Source organism: Ailuropoda melanoleuca, chromosome 11 (assembly GCF_002007445.2).
Source record: "Ailuropoda melanoleuca isolate Jingjing chromosome 11, ASM200744v2, whole genome shotgun sequence".
Classification (NCBI taxonomy): Eukaryota; Metazoa; Chordata; class Mammalia; order Carnivora; family Ursidae; genus Ailuropoda; species Ailuropoda melanoleuca.
In genome coordinates, this window is record NC_048228.1 from 9,255,428 (window position 1) to 9,273,147 (window position 17,720).

The following is a 17,720-nucleotide window of genomic DNA, read 5'->3' on the forward strand; positions in this document are numbered from 1 at the left end:
CCCACCCCCTGTGCTCCCCCACCCCCTGCGCTTACCTTTTCAAGATAACGAGGGCATGCATGGTCCACGGGAGGAGGAGGAGGGCCTGGTTGAGCTGCACAGCTTCCACCGTCTTCCGGGCCACCGTCTCTGGCTTCAGCGGCGGGAAGAGGTTGGGGAACCTGACGCAGGAGGAAACAACAGGGGTTTTTTCTAGCGAAGCCAGCACTCCTGCTGACCGCCTCCGTGGCTAACGGATCTGGCCCATCCCTCTGGCGTCTGCTGTTTGGGAGACTTGAGGCCTCTTTGGAAGGCTCTGCCAGACCCCCACCTGCTGCCCCAGAAATGCTGGGAGTTCCCCCCTTCTTTTTCTTCCCACTGAGCCTCCCTTTGAGACTGGCGATCTTGTAGCCCACCCCCTGGGACCCCTTCTCCAAAATGCTTCCCAGGGATCCTTTAAAATGTCACTCCCATCCTGCGGCTGCCCGGCCCAGACCCTCCCAGGGCTCCCGGTGCCCTCTGCAGCCCTGCTCAGTGTGGGCCCTGCCCACCCACTGCCTGACCCTTCTCCCTTGTCACTCTGCTCCAGCAATCCTGGCCAACCTTTCTGTTCTTGCCACTTAAGCTCTTTGCCAGCTCAGGGCCTTTTACCTGCTCTCCCATCAGAGAGGGTTCTCGGCTCGTCCACCTGGGGTGGCCTCTGATCTCCTCCCCCTGCTAATTCCCTTGACTGCAGTTGCCACCTCTGGAATGGCCTTGCCTATCTGCTTGTCTCCTTGTTCACGACTGGTCTCCCCCATCAGACTGTGAGTTCCACAGGGGCCGAGGTCCGGTCGGTCTTGCTCTGTTTTATCCCCTCTGTGCAGAGTCTGGCACACAGTGGGTGCTCAATCAATGCCCCTGAACAACCTGCTGTTCCCCATATGTATCTTGCTCGTCCTCTCTGGAGGCAGGGGCTGCAGGAATGCCCCTCTCTGCCCAGCTCGCCGCTTTCCTCGCTGATTCATTGATTCACTGACTGAGCCATCCAAACATTTACAGAGCGCTTTCCTGGGGGCCGGTAAATGAACGACTGAACACGTAACGCCAGGGAGCTTTCTCACGCCTGCTCAGAGGCCTCTGGCCTGACACCCGCACTGTGAAGACGCTCCCTAAGTGCCAGGCCCCTGCGAAATACAACAGGAGCCGTTTGCTCCAATTTATAGAGAAGGAAGCTGAGGCTTTGGGGAGATTAGGGGGAGGCTCTGAGGACTCAAGTCAGGCCAGCATGAGCCTCAGGCTAAAACTCTGTCCTTGCCCTCGTGGGCCTGGAGACACAGGGCGGACCGTGATCCCACAAAAGGCTTGTGTGCTGTTCAGGCCCCAGAAGCACTTAGGGCTTAGGTGAGTCAGCCGGAGCTGATGTTACCTTGAGCAAAGGCAACTCTTGGGACCCGAGCACGGGCTGGGTTGGTCTCAGAGAACCCATGGCTGCTCCCCCCGCCCCCATTCCCCACGAGAGGCTTCCTTTGCTATCCCAACATGCAGCCAAGATGCTCACAGCCCTGCGATCTAGAAGGGCAGCCACGGGGGCCCTGCAGGGGTGAAAGTGCTGAGGCCACTCATGGAGGCCGGAACCCTACAGACACAGCGGGCAGTCTGGTTTTCCAGCCCCGACCTGGGCCGGTCCTGCTCGCTAGTTGGGGGAAGGGCAGACAGGAGGGATAGGCCAAGCTCCATGGGCTCGGGGGGCCCTTCCTAGTAAGAGCCCTGCAGGAGAACCTGACAGAGGATGCCAGCACGTCCGCCCGCTGGAGGGTCTTTCTCCTTTCCCTCCTGGTGGGTGGAATGGGTACACAGGGAACCGGCAGAGCAGTTACTCCCACGGAGGTAGCCCAGACTTGTGGAAGAAGCATGCCCAGCCAGTTTCCATCTGTGTGGCCCCGGGCAAGTAACTTCGCTCCTCTGAGCCTCAGTTCCCACGTCTGTGAAATGGGGACAAGAGCGCTCTCACAGGGCTGCTGAGGGCCAAATGCAGCCGCGATTGTAAAGTAACTGTCGCGGCTGGAACATAGAACAGGACCAGTAAAGCGCAATCTGCAAACAACAGCTCCCACCTCTGCCGGCTCGCTCTTGCCAGAAAGCCCATCAGTTTTTTCATGGTTGGAGAGGAAGCCAGTGCTTTCCTTCTTCTTTTTTTTTCTTTTAAGAAATGGGAGCTGGTTGAACACCAACCGTCCTTTTATGACTCTTTCCCCAGACCCTTCCGGGCTCAGCCACACATCCACAGGTGACTAACCTTCACCTGGCGCTTACTACGTGCCAGGCAGGCTGGTGGATTCGCATCCCGGAGCCCACCTCACCTGTGAAGCAGGGGGTCCATTACCTATCCCTTCTTAGAGATGAAACTAAGGCACAGGAAAGCTAAGTGACTTGTCCAAGGTCACACAGAGCTGGGATTCGGCCCGAGGCTATGCGGGCCCACACCCTGAACCACTGTAGAATGACCGCTTGGGGGAACCTTGCATTTCCTTAATGTGTGGGACAGGAGAATGCTAGAAGGTGAGACAGGCACCCTGCTAGAGGTCTGCTGATACCCTGCCTACTTCTGTGTTCTGGAGCCCAGCTGAAACCCCGGATAGTCCCTGCTGCTCTTCTATCCAATATGCATTTATGGAGCACCTCCTGTATGCCCAGATGAAAAGAAGCCAAACCAAGACGTGATGGGGGGAGGGGCACATGGAACATTAACTGTCGTTAATCCAACGTCCTCTACACACAGAATCTAAGACAGCAGAGCAGCGGTTCGATCCTGAGCGTCTGTGCGCCGGGCTTTGCGCCAGAACCTTCCAAGTGTCACTTCTACCCCTCCTCGGGAGCCCCTGAGGGAAATAGGACTCCCACACTTCTTCAGACTAGCGAAGTACAGCTCAGACAGGTAGCAAAACCGGCTCAAGAACTTGCAAGTGTAGAGACACGGTGCTGTCAGCAAACCACTCTCAATATTAACAGCTCGGGGGGACTGAGGGATCCCCACACGGCTTGCCCTCTGCCAAAGGCCCTCCACCGCTGACTCATTCGATTCCCACCAGGACCCTCCACATCGTCCTTGTTTCTGGAAGAAGCTGATACGTATAATCTGGAAGGCAAACCTAGAACTGTGTGCTGCGTTGCAAAAAGCAAGGAAAGTGGCTGTTGGGTGATTCCGCATTTTCGTTTATCTATGACTTTATGCCCCTTCACAACCCCACATCATTATAGCAACAATTATTGGGCACTTACTATATACACATGTGCTGTGGCATGCCAGGTCCCATTTTATTCTTATCACAGAACCCTAGGTGTAGATGTCCACACCATCCCTTTGTTTTTCTTTTCTTTCTTTTTTTTTTAGGGAGAGAGAGAGAGAGCAAGCTGGGGGCAGGGAAGGGGCAGAGGGACAGGGAGAGAGAATCTTAAGCAGGCCACGCTCAGCGTGGAGCCCGATGTGGGGTTCGATCTCACGACCCTGAGATCATGACCCAAGCCCAAATTCAGAGTGGGACGCTTAACCAAATAAGCCCCCCAGATGCCCCTCTCATCATCCCATTTTACAGATGAGCAGTGGAGGCTGCAGTGGGAACTCACTGGACCCAGGGTCACTGGGGACATTACAGGGGTAGGTGAGTTGGCACCAAAGTATGAGCTCTAAGCCAATGGTTCCCATTCCCTTTGATTTAATTGGCCCGGAGGAGAGATGGTTGGGCTTCCGTATTTCTTTAAATTGAGCTATAATTTGCATACACTAAAAAGGCATAAATTTTTAGTGTATAGCATGATTAATTTTTACCTATGTAACCGCACTAGGATCGGGAAGAGAGAACATTTTTAAAAGCCTAGAAAGTTCCCTTGTGCCTCCTCCCAAGCTATGGCCCCGTGCTCCAGGGACGGCCACCGCTCGGATTTCTATCCCGTGGCTGGGCTCTGGGGCTTCAGACAGTATGCTCCTGCAGAACGCACCCACCCTTCTGCGTCTCCCTACTTTTGCTCCACATAAGACTTACAGATTCATCCACGCTGCTCCTGGATGAACACTCCATTCTCTTTTGATGGTTGGGGAATATTCCACGGCATGCGTCTGGCACTGATACTTTACAAAAGCCCCCTGAGCGGAGAAGCAGGACCTAAAGCACTGAGGTACCCACTGCCTTGCAGACGGAGACTCGGGACTGAGACCACAAAGCCGCAGATAACGGGCTTCTGAAATGGTTCTCGCTGCCAGGGCTCTGTGCACGTGTGCCCCGTGCCCCTGGTCCGATCTGCTGTGGGCCGTGGCCGGGGGTGGTGGGGGAGACGAGTGCCCCGCTCACTGACCTGACCCTCATGCCCTGGAACATCTCGGTGCTGGTGTGGAAGGGCAGCACGGTGGTCGCACTGACTCCCGGACAGTCCAGCAGCCCCAGGGTCAGGCTCTCCATGAAGGCGAAGGCTGAGGCTTTGGATGTGCAGTAGTCGATGGCGCCGGGGATGGCAGAGAGAGCCAGCACAGAGTTGAGACACACGATATGGCCGTTCTGCAGCTCCAGCATCCGCGGCAGGAAGGCCTTGGTGGTCTGGGGGCGGGCGGGAGGTCAGTGTGGGGCAGCCGCAACCTCCAGCAGCCCCTCTAAACTTCTTTGGGGGAGAACGGGCCACCCCAGGGCACACGCACCCCTCCGATGATGAGCTCTCCTAGGATGGGAGGGGAGGGGGCCAAGCCTGCCCGCTGCAGGGCCCTGACTGCCCCCCATTCCTGTACGTCCAGATGCCCCAGCCCGGGTGAGCCTCTCCCCACACCCAGACGGCACCCGGGAGGGAAGGAACGGGTCACTGTCACACCCGGGGCTGGCTGTGGCCCCAGATGGCCCTTACCCAGAACTGGCCCAGGGTGTTGATGTGCTGGGACTTGAGAAGGGCGTCATCGTCACTGTCCATGAGGCTCTTCCCGTGGACCACGGCAGCATTGTTCACCAGGATGGTGATGTCGCCCACCTGCGGGCAAGGGGGCCACGGGGCCGTTAGGGCAGCTGGTCCTGGCGGCCGGCACCCACAGCGCAGGGACCTGCCCCCTCCACACTGGCTGTGTGCCCCTGGACAGCCACATTGTCTCTCCAGGCATCGACCTGGATTTGTGAGACGGGGATGCCAGCCATACCGGGGTGGATCTGAGGGTCTGAAAGACTTTATGGCACAAAGCAGGTTTATAATAAACGGGGTTATTGTTACATAAAAGCAGTTAACATTCACTGTGTGCCAGATACCAAACAGGGTGGGTTTTGCTCCCTTAGAGCTCACTGAGACATTCAGTGCAAACAGATGGTTGGAGTCAGGACAGGGATTTTCCCAGAGGGCCAGGGGACATTTGCCCCACAGGCTCTAGGACAGAAACTCACAAGGCCGAAGCTTCTAAAGGGGACAACAGGTGTTATGCAATCAACCCACCCCCCTAATCCCCACCCCGAGTAACACACACATGCACGTGCACACTCACGCACACCAGGCACGGGCCAGCTTCCCAGGAGAGTCCCCAAAGACGCCCGGAAACAGCCATTCTGCCATTAGCAAGGTTCTCTCCCAGGCCAGGTGAGATTGATCTCCTTGGCTGCTATTCTCCTGGGTCCAGCCGAGCTCAGGACAGACCCTTCTAGGCTACTTACCTTCTCCCGGACAGCTTTGGCCGTCTGGTACACTTCCTCCCGGTTGCCCACGTCACAGAGGAAGTAGTGGCACTCGGTGCCCATCTGTCGGATCTCCTCCGTCGTCTCCTTCAGGCATTTCTCAGTCCGGCCCCAGAGAACAATCTGGAAGGAGAGGATGACAGCACTAAATAAGTGGTCATTGCGTAAGCCGTTGTGATTCCGTGATTGGCATCAGAAATTCAGCAATCCGCCCGAGTAACTGGCAAGTAAAGTAACTGGCCTTCCTGATTGCATCCAAAGGCAGTTTGCAAAGCACAGCGACGGTATGCTTTTCTAAAGGGATAGAGCCTATTCTGAAATGAACGAGTAGTTTCTGAGCCCATTTATGACCAATCAATTGATGCGTTAGTTACAAGTCCTTCCTAGACGTTGCTTTCCACAGGACGCCCCCTGCCAGCTCGATTCCAGAAGCCACAGCAGAACTCCTTCTCTACGGTGTTCCGGAATGCTCTCAGGAACAAGCTGGCCGTCTCTCCCATTAGATCTAGAGCCAGGTTCATGAGCACCAGCCACCAGAATGGACTGGAAGGTCCTGGCCATGAGGCCCACAGAGGCGAAGTGGATCTCCCCCCTAGCTGCGGTCTCACTGGGGAGGAGGGCGCGAGGAGAGGCACCAGGCTTCCACTGAGCAGAAGATGCCGCCCCCACTGGTAATGCATGTGGGCCCCACTGCACTAGGAGGAGACCCTGGTACGGCCGATAAATGGATTCCTAACGCGGTGGGACAAATCTGTGAATGGCTGGTCATAAAAGGCTCAGAGGAGAAGCCCGGCTAATTCTCAACGTTGATCTAAGCAAGAACAACCCACCTACCTCCCCATGACATGACAGGTCGTGGGTCCAGTGAGGCCCCTGATGGTAAAAGGGCTTGAAGATGGGGAACTAAGAATCCTGAGCCCAGAGGGACAGAATGGGGGGAGCTGGAAGGCAACAGAAAAAGGAAGAAGGGCGCCTGGGTGGCTCAGTCAGTTAAGCATCTTGATTTTGGCTTGGGTCATTATCTTGGGGTCAAGAGATCGAGCCCCATGTCAGCTTGCCCTCAGCACGGCGTCTGCTTGTCCCTCTCCCTTCCCCACTGCCCCTCTTCTCTCTCTCTCTATCTGAAATAAATAAATCTCAAAAAAGAAAAAAAAAAGGAAGAGATGAGGTTTTTTTGGGGATTAGTCTAATGGGTTTCTATTTTTGTTTCTTCTTTCTTTCTAAAATTATCAATGAAATTCCTCCTTGAGGGGCACCTGGGTGGCTCAGTCAAAGCGTCTGCCTTCAGCTCAGGCCATGATCCTGGGGTCCTGGGATTTAGCCCCACGTCGGGCTCCCTGCTCAGTGGGGAGCCTGCTTCTCTCTCTCCATCTCCCTCTGTCCTTCCCCCCACTTGTGCTCGTTCTCTCTTTCCCAAATAAATAAAATCTTAAAAAAAAAATTTCTCCTTGAAAAATAAAACTCAATATGGAACCCAGTGTGTGAAACAAGGGAAAGGAAGAAATTACATGTCCAACTGCATATTTTCTTCCTCTAGAAACAACTAATGAGAAGGGAAAAGCTGTGTTGGGCAGGCAAACATTTTCAAGTGGGAGTTACAGAAGGGGCTCCAATTACACCAGCCCAGAATCCAGTGGATTTCTCCAGTCTGCTTTGTGACACAGTAGGGACAAGTCACACAGACAAGTAGTTGGAGATGGGAACAGTTTTTCAACTATGTACCTTAAAATCTCAGAACTTTTACTTAAGCGGAAAGGGCCCCAAAAGGATGTAGCTGGCAAGCTATACAAAAGAGCTGGGGGTCTCCCACGGATCTGCTTTTTTTACTAGCGTTTTTAAAACTTTTGAAATATTTTTAAAAAGAAAATAAAAGCGCTTTTTTCAACTCCTCAAACATCCCTGGGAAAGCCCGGTTTGAAGACTCCACCTAGCCCAAGCACTGTATTTCTTGTAATTGAAGTCTTAAAATACAGGAAGGGTTTTAGAAGGAAGGATTCCATTCGTGGCTCTCCATGACCACAAAAGTCCATCAAGGGCAAACAGACTGCAATTAGACAGGCTCCAAGGAACACTTTCTTGTCTGTTGAACTAAAAACAGACTAAGAATGTGTTCCTCCAGGAGAGGCAGGGAGATACACTTCAGGAAGAAGAAAACAAATATCTGTTGTAGGAGGGCAACTGGGTGCAAGCATCGTTCACTCCACCAAACCTCACCCTTGCCTTGTGGTCACTGTCCCCCAGTTTCCTTCCATCCTTCCTTGTTACCCCACCTGTCTGTCCGACCATCCATCCGTCCACCATCCATCCATCCATCCATCATTCCTTCCTTCCTTTCTTCCATCCACATACCCACCCATGCACCCAATCCTTCATCCATCCATCCGTCCGTCCGTCCATCTATCCATCCATCCTTCCTTTCTTCCATCCACCCACCCAATCCATCCTTCCTTCCTACCTTCCTGCCTTCCTTCCATCCACCTCTCCTTTCTTTCTTCAACTCATCCTCTCCCACCATCTATCCACCCTTCCGCCTAATTTCTGAATATGGCCGCCTTAGGTGAAGGTGATCCTTCGCCTTCTTTCTCTGCTCTGGTGCCTGCCCAACCGTACCTCACCTCCAGCTCCTACAGGGAACAGGACCACGGGGCTTCCACAGTTCCCTAGGGTCTGGTAGAAGGCAATGCCTCTGGGGACTCTGAGAATCTCTGGACAAGTGGATAGAGAGGGGAAGCTTGAAGCCGGGGTGGGTGCTGGCAGGTGCAGGGGTCCTAGCAGCACAAGTGATCACCTCAGAGGGTCTGGAGCAGTGGCATGGACGGGGGTCCTTCGTTCTGGGAACCTTAGGTTGTTTCTCAGCAAGAACAGGTGGGCCTGGGGGTCCAGCAGAAGTGGCACCAAGGGCCCAGGAGCTCCTGGATGGTTAACTAACTCTTCCTGATCCCCCAGTTCTCAGATAGGGTAAGGAGGGTAGAGTCTAAATCCCCCGATCCCTGGTCTGCCCAGAAAAACAGCAGTCAGAAAACCAGGGAGGCCAGGACCGTCTTTGTGGCACCCCGAGGAGGGAGAGGGGCTGGAGTAAGGGGAGGGGGATAAAATGAAAGCTGGGTCCCCTTGTCTTCCATGGTCAGGGGATACACCCCAGGTTTCATTTCCTTTTCAGGATCTGCTGAGGATGCCGGGGTGGGCTGGCTTCCTTGTGCTCTGTGCTCAGAGCCCCCACCTCGCCCTGGGCACTAGGACAGGTTTGCTTTCTGCCCACCTCACCCCAACCCCGGGCTGGGAGACCCCTGCAGGCCTCAAGCCTGGCTTGTTCATTTTCATATTCCAGGGCCCAGGAGCGTGTGTGCTGTTTGCCGAGTGAATGAATGTTCACGGCCACAGGTGGGATGGCCTGGGAGGAGGTTTAAGGCTGAGGCCATCCGGGTCGCCTGGGTGGCTCAGTCGTTAAGCATCTGCCTTCGGCTCAGGGCGTGATCCTGGCATTCTGGGATCGAGCCCCACATTGGGCTCCTCCACTGGGAGCCTGCTTCTTCCTCTCCCAGTCCCCCTGCTTGTGTTCCCTCTCTCGCTGGCTGTCTCTCTCTGTCAAATAAATAAATAAAATCTTTAAAAAAAAAAAGGCTGAGACCATCCCATCTTCCTCGACTGAGCCATTTGGGGTCCCAAAACCTTCAACACAGAGTCTGCTTGGACCAAGATTCAGGGAGATCCAGATTCCCCCAGAGCCTCAAAACCGTCCTGGGGCTGAGCTGTGAGATAGTCAGGTCAGAGGTGTGGGCCCTTGAAGGGGGCAAGGCGTGAGTCTCAGATGAAAATGAGGCTCCGGCCCATGCGTGCCTCGATGGGTGGCCCAGGGCTGGTCCTCTGGGGGTGGGAGGTGAGGGAGAGAGCTGAGTAGAGAACAGTTGGAGCTGCTCCTTCCACTGTCCCTTCCTGGTTTCTCCTCCTCTAGGACCCCCCTGCGGACCCAGAGGCACTGACCAGGGAACTGGCAGGTTCAGCCCAGCAGGCCTGCCCATGCAGAACCTGCCCAGAGTCAGCTGGGGGTGACCCCGGGCAGCTGACAGGACAAGAGTCCCACCCAGTGCCAGAACGAGGGAGAGGACGGGCAGGCAGGACACAGGGGTCTGAGGAGCGTGGGGTGAGCAGCCCGAGGAGGGGGCAGATTTATGAGCCCGTGGAACCCAAGCTGGCCTCCTCTGAGTTCACTCCCAGGACGGGGGGTAGCTGGGAAGGGCCAGCGGCCCCAGGATCCACTCTTAGGCTGGGCTTATAAAGTAAGGGCTCAGGGTGGCTTCACATCTGGGGCCTCCCTGGCCCTCTGGGGGGATCGGTTAGCTCCCATCCTTCGGGCTGCGTGGCTGGCCTACGTGGAGGGAAGGCGAGCAAGACCTGTAGCCTTCCGGGGCGGGGGGCTCACGCTGCGGCCGCCTCAGGGAGCCAGGGTTCCAGCGAGGGAAGACAGTGACCGGGTGAGAACGCCGTCGGACACAAATTGCAGCGAGCGGGATAAAGAGTAAGTGGGGAAACTTCATTTAAATCTGGGGATTGATGAGGTCGTTATATTATGCCCATTGTACAGATGACGAAAGTACGGCCCAGAGAGGTAAGCAACTTGTCTGAGGTCACACAGCAACTGAGTGACAGAGCTGGGATTTGAACCGAGGTTTCTCAGCAGCATTCATTCTCTCCCAATAGGAGAAAAGCCATTGCCTCTCTTCGGGGGTCTTGTGGGAATTAAGCCCGCGGAAGCTGGCACCCACTAAGTGTTCAGGACATGCCCTCTAGTATTATTTCCCGTGGACACAAAGAGCTGAGAACATCAGCACGGCCTCTTGAAATATCTTCATCTGCGGCCGTTAGAATGATGAGTGTTCACGACGTGGGAAAGTGCTGAGGGATCTAACGCTGGGGGAAAAGACTGCAGCCTTGTCCAGATAGGATAATCTCACCTCTAAAAACATAACAGGTTTTTTTTTAAAAAAAGATTTTATTTATTTATTTATTTGAGACAGAGCGAGTAGGGGGAGGGGCAGAGGGAGAGGGACAGCAAGCAGACTCCCCCCACCCCTGCTGAGCAGGGAGCCTGAGATCATGACCTGAGCCGAAATCAAGAGTCAGACATTTAACCGACTGAGCCCCCCAGGCGCCCCTAAAAACCTAACAGGCTAATGGAAGTCGCCAGGCTACGTAAGAGCAGGGGTTGTCTCAGGTGGGATCGTGGCTGACCGTGCTTTTCTTCTTTATGCCCGGGTGTACTGAGGAAATCGTCTCTAAAGGACGGTGACCGTTATTTATGATCTTAAAAAAGGAAGGCAGAAGAGAAGCTTCCCCACAGATCATCCCCCGAGCAGCTCCTTCACACACAGGTAGCTCAGCACTGGGGGTCCCAGCCCGGCCTGCTCCCTGCCCCCCCCAAAGGCGGTGCCTCTCGGGAGCTCCCCTCCAACGTGAGGCGGCTGTCTATTTGGACCTCTCTCCCCATCGCTGTGTGAATGAGTGAGGAAGCTCCCAGAGGACCACAGTTAGGGTTCACGCCCACAAATCACACGCTGCCCTTGGCCCCAAGTGCGCTGTCGTCACCATCTCCCTTTTAGATCCCGTGTCTTGGAGGGCAGGGAATGAACCTCACTCATTCTGAGCTCCCTGTGATCCTACCTAGGGCCCAGCACAGGCTGTTTTTCTCTGTTTTAAATGCCAAGGCTACTGTGGACTCCTATTCATCCTACAGAACCCTGCTTGAATGCCCCCTCAGTTCTGAAGCTTCTCTGGTTGCTCCTTCCACCCTCCCTACGATAGCGACACCATTATGCTGCTAACATCTGGTGAGCACTTTCCACGGGCTCCTTTCATCCCTACAAGTCCATGAGTGGGTATGGTTATTCTGTCCATTCCACAGGGGAGGCTCAGATGGGTAAAATGACTCACCAAGGTCACACCACTTATAAACAGTGGTGCAGTGCGACTCAGGACTCACAGTCCCAACTGCCAACACTAACCTTTTGTTTGTGGATACCCCTGCCTCTCCCACAAGCTTGCAAGGCCCTCTGGGGATTCCCATCCATTCTGTCCATCTTGTAACCTTAGTACCCAGCATGGGCCAGCCACGGAGTACAAGCCAACTAACATTGTCACATGGTGTTGGCCCGGGGAGGTCTCTAGAAAAATCTGCTGAACAGAGAACAGTGAGTGACTCTACTCCACCCGGCCTGGTCTTCTTTGCCTGAAGAAGCTTGCATGAGTGCCTGGACTTGGCCTTCGTTGCTGGAGCTCAGCTACAGAGCACAGTCCCCACCCCCTCCGGGTGACATGAGCTGGGTGGTCTCTGGGTGGGTCCCAGGAGGAGCATCTGTTTATAACTGGCAGCCCTGGAAAGATCCAAGTCCCTGGGATGGTCTTTAGCAGAACAGCTCATGTCTCATGGGCTCATGTCTTGGAGCAAAGTAGTGCTGAGTTGGCTTCTCAGAAAGGAAGAAAATACGCCCCAGAGTCCGCAAATCATGGCAGGGTGGGGGGGGTCATGATTCGGAGGGTGCACAGCTCTCCTCCACTCTGAGCACCTCCAGTGGGAGGACAGTAATAAGAATCCAGCCTTGTGGACAGATGAGAAGGAGCAAACACCAAAATTCAGTGTGGCCAGGAAGGGGTGGAGAGTGGTGTGCAGGGGTGCTGGCAGGAAATGCTGAGAGCGTGGACACCCACTCTCCAGCGTACGTTAAATTTTGAGTTTTCCCCTCTTTCATAGTCTTGTCCATTTCCAAAAGAGATCCCCTACTCTTTGAGTAGAGCGGCCTAGAACACAGGCTCAGGAGCCAAACCGGCTGGGCTCAATTCTCTGATCTATCACTCAGGAGTCACGTGAACTTAGCAAACCCACGGAGCCTCTCTGGAAATTAAGGTCATTAATTTCAAAGGGTGGCTTGGAAGATGCAGAAAGGACATGATAAATGCTAGCTATTCTTCTTCTTCTTAATCCAAGAACAGAAATAGGTCCCCCTTTGCTCGCAGAAGATCCCACCATCCCCCCCATAAAACTGGAGTCATCAGGGGGCCCAGTACTGGAAGACCCCAACCAGGGCTCCACGGCCTTGCGTCTAGACACAGCCTTAACTGGGGCAGAACCCCAGGATCTTAGAGACCTCTCCATTTCCATCCTTGCCCCTGACCTAGAAGACCCTCCTTTGTCCACACCCCTGGCCCGCCAAGGTGGAGACCGTCATCGATACCCTCCCACCTCAGAGTGGGCTGCGGGGCGCCCTGTAGGAAGATTCCCGGGAGAGGTTTTCATGCTGAGTCTGGGAACCCTGGGGAATCTAGTGAGGAGCCTCGAGGGCTGTTGAGGGGTAGGAGGCTTGGTAGATGGGGTCCCAGCCCCTCCCCACTGGCCATCCAGAGTAGGGGCACTTTTTTAAAGAAAAGATTTATTTATGTATTTATTTTAGCCCAGGGGAGGGAGAGAGAATCTTAAGCAGACTCCCGGCTGAGTGTGGAGCCCAACACGGGGCTCGATCCCAGGACCCTGAGATCAGGACCTGAGCAGAAACCAGGAGTCGGGTGGGTGCTTAACTAACGGTACCACCCAGGTGCCCCAAGAGCGGTGGCACTTGTTTTTTTTTTAATGTATTCATTTGAGAGAGAGCGAAAGCATGAGTGGGGAGGAGAGTCAGAGCAAGAGGGAGAAGCAGGCTCCCCGCTGAGCAGGGCGCCCGACATGGGGCTCGATCCCAGGACCCCGGGGATCATGACCTGAGCTGGAGGCAGACGCTTCACCAACTGAGCCACCCAGGCGCCTCATTTGGGGCACTTTTCTTAGTCTTCTGGAACAGCTATTTCTACAAAAATTCTGTTGCTAAAAATAAAGTTTGAAGGCTAGTGCTCTGGATCCTTTGCCCTTTCTCCTCTGGGACAGAAGATTTTCTCTAGCAATGAATCCCAGGTGGCTGCCTCTAGCTCCTGCCATTTGGGAGGACCAGCCTGTCCCCCAGCACACACAACCAGCCCACCAGCCCTTCTTCCAAAGACAACGCTTCAAAATCAATGACTGAAAAAAAACAATGACAGTGATGGGTTACCTCCTCGAGACATTTCGGATCTTTCCACCTTCCCTTCCAGGAGCCCCGTTTCCACGCTCTACATGCTCCTGTCTGTGCCCTGCCCTTAGGTTCATTATCCGTGTCCCTCCAGTGACTCCTGACCCCAGCAGGTCAGAGGTGGCCACAGCACTGGGCCTCTTTGCTAGGGACTTGGGCTAGAGGCGGCTCCCCCTTCCCATTCCTGCGCTGCTGAGCTGCCCCCGTGACAGGCAGGACAGGTTGGTGTTGCTTTCGTTCCCTGTTCGGGCCTGCCGAGAAGGTTCTGGCTACCACTGGCTCGCTATTGGAGAGGATTGTTACGAAGCTCCTTCTGTGAGATCAGGCAGCACTGTCCTCCTCCCGCGAGTCCCTGACCGCAGCCTGGAGCTGGACAGAGACGTCCTCCTTCCCACGTGCCGCTTGGAACTGGCCCTTGGGCGCCACCGGGATAACCACGAGCATCATGCAGGACACCTGCTGCAGTCTCTCACCTAGTCCTCTGACAGCTCCAGGAGGGAGGTACTGTGCCCGTTCTCAAAATGAGAAAACTGAGGCACGGAGGGGCTATGCGACATGCCCAAAGTCACTCAGCCGGTAGGCAGTAGAGCCGGAACTCCAACCTGCTGGGTCTGATGCCCAAACCTGTGCCCTCGGCCACTGGACTTCCTCTGCAGGAGCAAAGTGACCCCAAAAAGGGACCCCTGACAGCCGCCACAGCTAATGTCTCCTGGGCGCTCCCCGTGTGCCAGGCTCTGCTCTGGACATTTGAGATGTCGTTCTCACAGCTGCCCTGCAGGTGTTAACAGCTTGACTTGTGTTCCACAAGAAGGTGTGTCCAATTCCTGATCCCCGATACCCATGCATTTGGAAAAGGGGTCTTTGCAGGTGTAATTAATTAAGGATCTTGAGAGGAGATCACCCCGGATTAGGGTGGACCCGAAAATCCAATGACAGGTGTCCTTATAAGAGACAGAAGAGAGACACAGAGAAAAGACTAGACTTCGTCCCAGGCGGCAGCCACAGAAATGTGGTCCTGGAGGAATGAAGGAAGAAGCCTAGGTCACCTTGGAGCTGGTGGAGTGGAGCCCCCAGGAGAGGGTGGCGGCATGGACGGGCTGAGGCAGAGTCTGATTACACACTGCCCTGGAGCACTGGGACCAAGAAGATGTGTCTGATCCCCAGATAATATGGGGCCACCGGAGCCCCCCGCTTTTAGAGCAGTTTTAGGTTCACAGCAAAATTGAGCAGAAGACATAGAGATTTCCCCCCTGCACCCACTCCCGCACAGCCTCGCCGTTACCGATGTCCCCCCAGAGCGGAGCACCTGTTACAGCTGATGAGTCCGCACCAACACATCCCAATCACCCAGAGCCCGTGGCTGACGTCAGGGCTCAGGGCTGGCGGTACGTGCTGGGGGTTTAGACAAATGTGTAACAACATCGACCCACCACCGCGGTCTCGTATAGAATAGTTTCACTGCCCTAAAAATCCTCTGGGGCCTCCGTTCACCCTTCCAACCCCTGGCAACAACGGACCCTTTAGGGTCTCCATAGTTTGGTCTTTTCCAGAACATCGTATAGTTGGAATCACGGTATACAGAGCCTTTTCAGGTCGGCTTCTTTCTCACGTTAGGGTGCCTCCATGTCCTTTCATGGCTCGATAGCTCAGTTCTTGTCAGTGCTGCATAATATCTCATTGCTTGAATGTTTTGGTGTTTTTATCCATTCACCTACTGGAGGGCATCTTGGGGGCAAGTTTCGGCAGTTATGAATAAAGATGCCATAAACACCCTTGTGCACGTCCTTGCTTTTTTACTTTCCAGATCTCTCCCAGCCCCTGGGACACACATCTCCCTCCATGACGGAAGTCTTACGTCCCTGAGGATAGAGGGCACCCCCCGCCCAAGCTCCTACTTCTTACCTGCCAAGAGCCACGTCTTCAGCAACTATTTGGAAACCAAACGTGACGACTGGGCTGAGTCCCATCTCATCCTGGGGTGTGATTCTTGTGAATCTTTTTGGTTCCAGGACCACTGGGAAAACCCCCCAGGGAAACTACCTCAAAGGCTGACTACAAAAGAGTAGACAACGTCTCACTTCTAGCCAGACACTCAGGAGCCGCCCCGCCTTCTGTCTACCCTTAGACCACACTTGGCAAAACCTGGCAGTGGGCAAACTAGGGCCGGAGGTGCGACCTGAAGGCCCATGACCTTGGCCTCAGTTCCTCCCTCTGGACCTCTCAGTAGAGAACACCACCTAACGTTGAGGTGCTGGTGCAGCGGTGCGGGGGTGGGGGAGCCGGCGGTGTTGGGCCACTCAATAGCCCGTACAGCCTTGAGCAGCACCAGCCCGAGAAATGGGACCAGAAGGGCAGGGCACGGATGAAACTGAGACAGGCCAAGCTGTACTAGCAGAACTTCCAAAGCAATGCTTCAGCCTAGACCCCAAAGCCAAGCTTCTCCACGGCTCCCTGTCCTGACTCACTCGCTCCCACACTCAAGGGGGATTACTGAGTGGTGACTGCGTGCCAGGCAGTGTTGGAAGCTCTAGAATACAGCAGGACATAAGTCCATCCCACTTTCCTGGCGTCGCCTTTATGTGTGAACGGGGAAGACGGGGACAACGAACATAGGAACAGACTGACTACATAATATATAAAGGCACCCGGGGGCACCTGGGTAGCGCAGTCGTTAAGCGTCTGCCTTCGGCTCAGGGCGTGATCCCGGCGTTCCAGGATCGAGTCCCACATCAGGTCCCACATCAGGCCCCTCGGTTGGGAGCCTGCTTCTTCCTCTCCCTCTCCCCTGCTGTGTTCCCTCTCTCACTGGCTGTCTCTATCTCTGTCTAATAAATAAATAAAATCTTTAAAAAAAAATTAAAATAAAAAATATATATATAAAGGCACCCAAAAGTGCATGGGAGGAACCGGAAGCTTTGTAGGGGGGCGCTGGATGGAATGATCATGGGGTAGGAAGCCAGGGACAGGGAAACCCTCTCTGGTAGGGTAACGTTTGGGAAGAACGGAGGGAAGTGAAGGAGGGAACGATATAGACATCTGGGGAAAGAAACTTCCAGGCAGAGGGAGCAACCAGTGCAAAGGCCCTGGGGCGGGAATGAGCTCAGGGTGCTGGGGGAGGTCCAGGGGCAGAGCTGAGTGGGAGACATGAAGTTGGGGACTGTAGCTGGGAGAGGTGTGGGGGGCTGTGAGTTCTATTCCCAGTGAGAACGGAAGCCCTTCAGAGGGTTGTGACCAGAGAAACGAGAGCCTCTGACTTGGATTTTGGAACCAGCTCTGACTGCTGGACTGGGGGTTTGGAAGGAGGGTGGGAATCAGAGCAGTGGGGGGGGGGGCAGGTCGGGAGCTGCTCTACAGGCAGGTGACAGATGAGACAGATGGAGGGCCCTGGCGCTGGGGCAGTTGGGTTGAGCTGGTGGAAGAGGAGGGGTGCAGGACTGGGCTGCCAGGGGAAGAGGGGTTCCAAGAGGCCGTGGAAGGGTCTGGCCTGAGCAAATGGAAGAATGGTTGTCATGCCCTGAGCCCCCGAGCCTCCCTCTCCAGGGAAGGTCGGCTTTGGCAAGTCCCAGGTATGGAGGAAGAGAAAGATCTGACTTGGATCCCCAGGTCCCCCCTCCTTCCAGAACACTTGGATTAAGCAAAGTGAGGGGGAGGGGCGGCGGTGAGTGAGGAAACAGTTCCAGGTGGCAAGGGCAGCCTCCCCAGGAAGAGGGTGCCTGGATGCCAGCCAAGCAGGCCCGCTACCCACCTAGCGTGCGGCTACCCACCTAAACCCACCCGTTCGCAGTAACAAAGCCCCGGCCGCCCAGCCCTGCCCCCCGACAGCTAAGGAGCCGCCGCCGCAGCAGCCCGCTCCGCGCAGGGAGGCGAGTCTGCGCTCACATGATGGGGTGAGGGGGTGGCAGGAGGAGCCGCCGGGCGAAACCTCAACGGGTCTGGCAGGAGGCTCCAGGAAGTCTTTCTGAAAGTGGGCCCAGGG

At 55.1% G+C, this 17,720-nt stretch overlaps 1 protein-coding gene across 3 annotated transcripts in view; it reads right to left on the reverse strand.

Annotated features, from left to right (window-relative positions):
• Positions 1 to 17,720, reverse strand: part of DHRS3 (dehydrogenase/reductase 3) — a 38,771-nt gene that overhangs the window by 2,410 nt on the left and 18,641 nt on the right. For all 3 annotated transcript variants that reach the window (XM_002925585.4, XM_019806322.2, XM_011232782.3), the window contains 4 exons: positions 5,634 to 5,777; positions 4,849 to 4,968; positions 4,312 to 4,550; positions 36 to 161 (listed from right to left, as the gene is read on the reverse strand). In XM_002925585.4, coding sequence (XP_002925631.1) covers positions 36 to 161; positions 4,312 to 4,550; positions 4,849 to 4,968; positions 5,634 to 5,777 — 629 coding nt within the window. The remainder of the gene's footprint in view (positions 1 to 35; positions 162 to 4,311; positions 4,551 to 4,848; positions 4,969 to 5,633; positions 5,778 to 17,720) is intronic.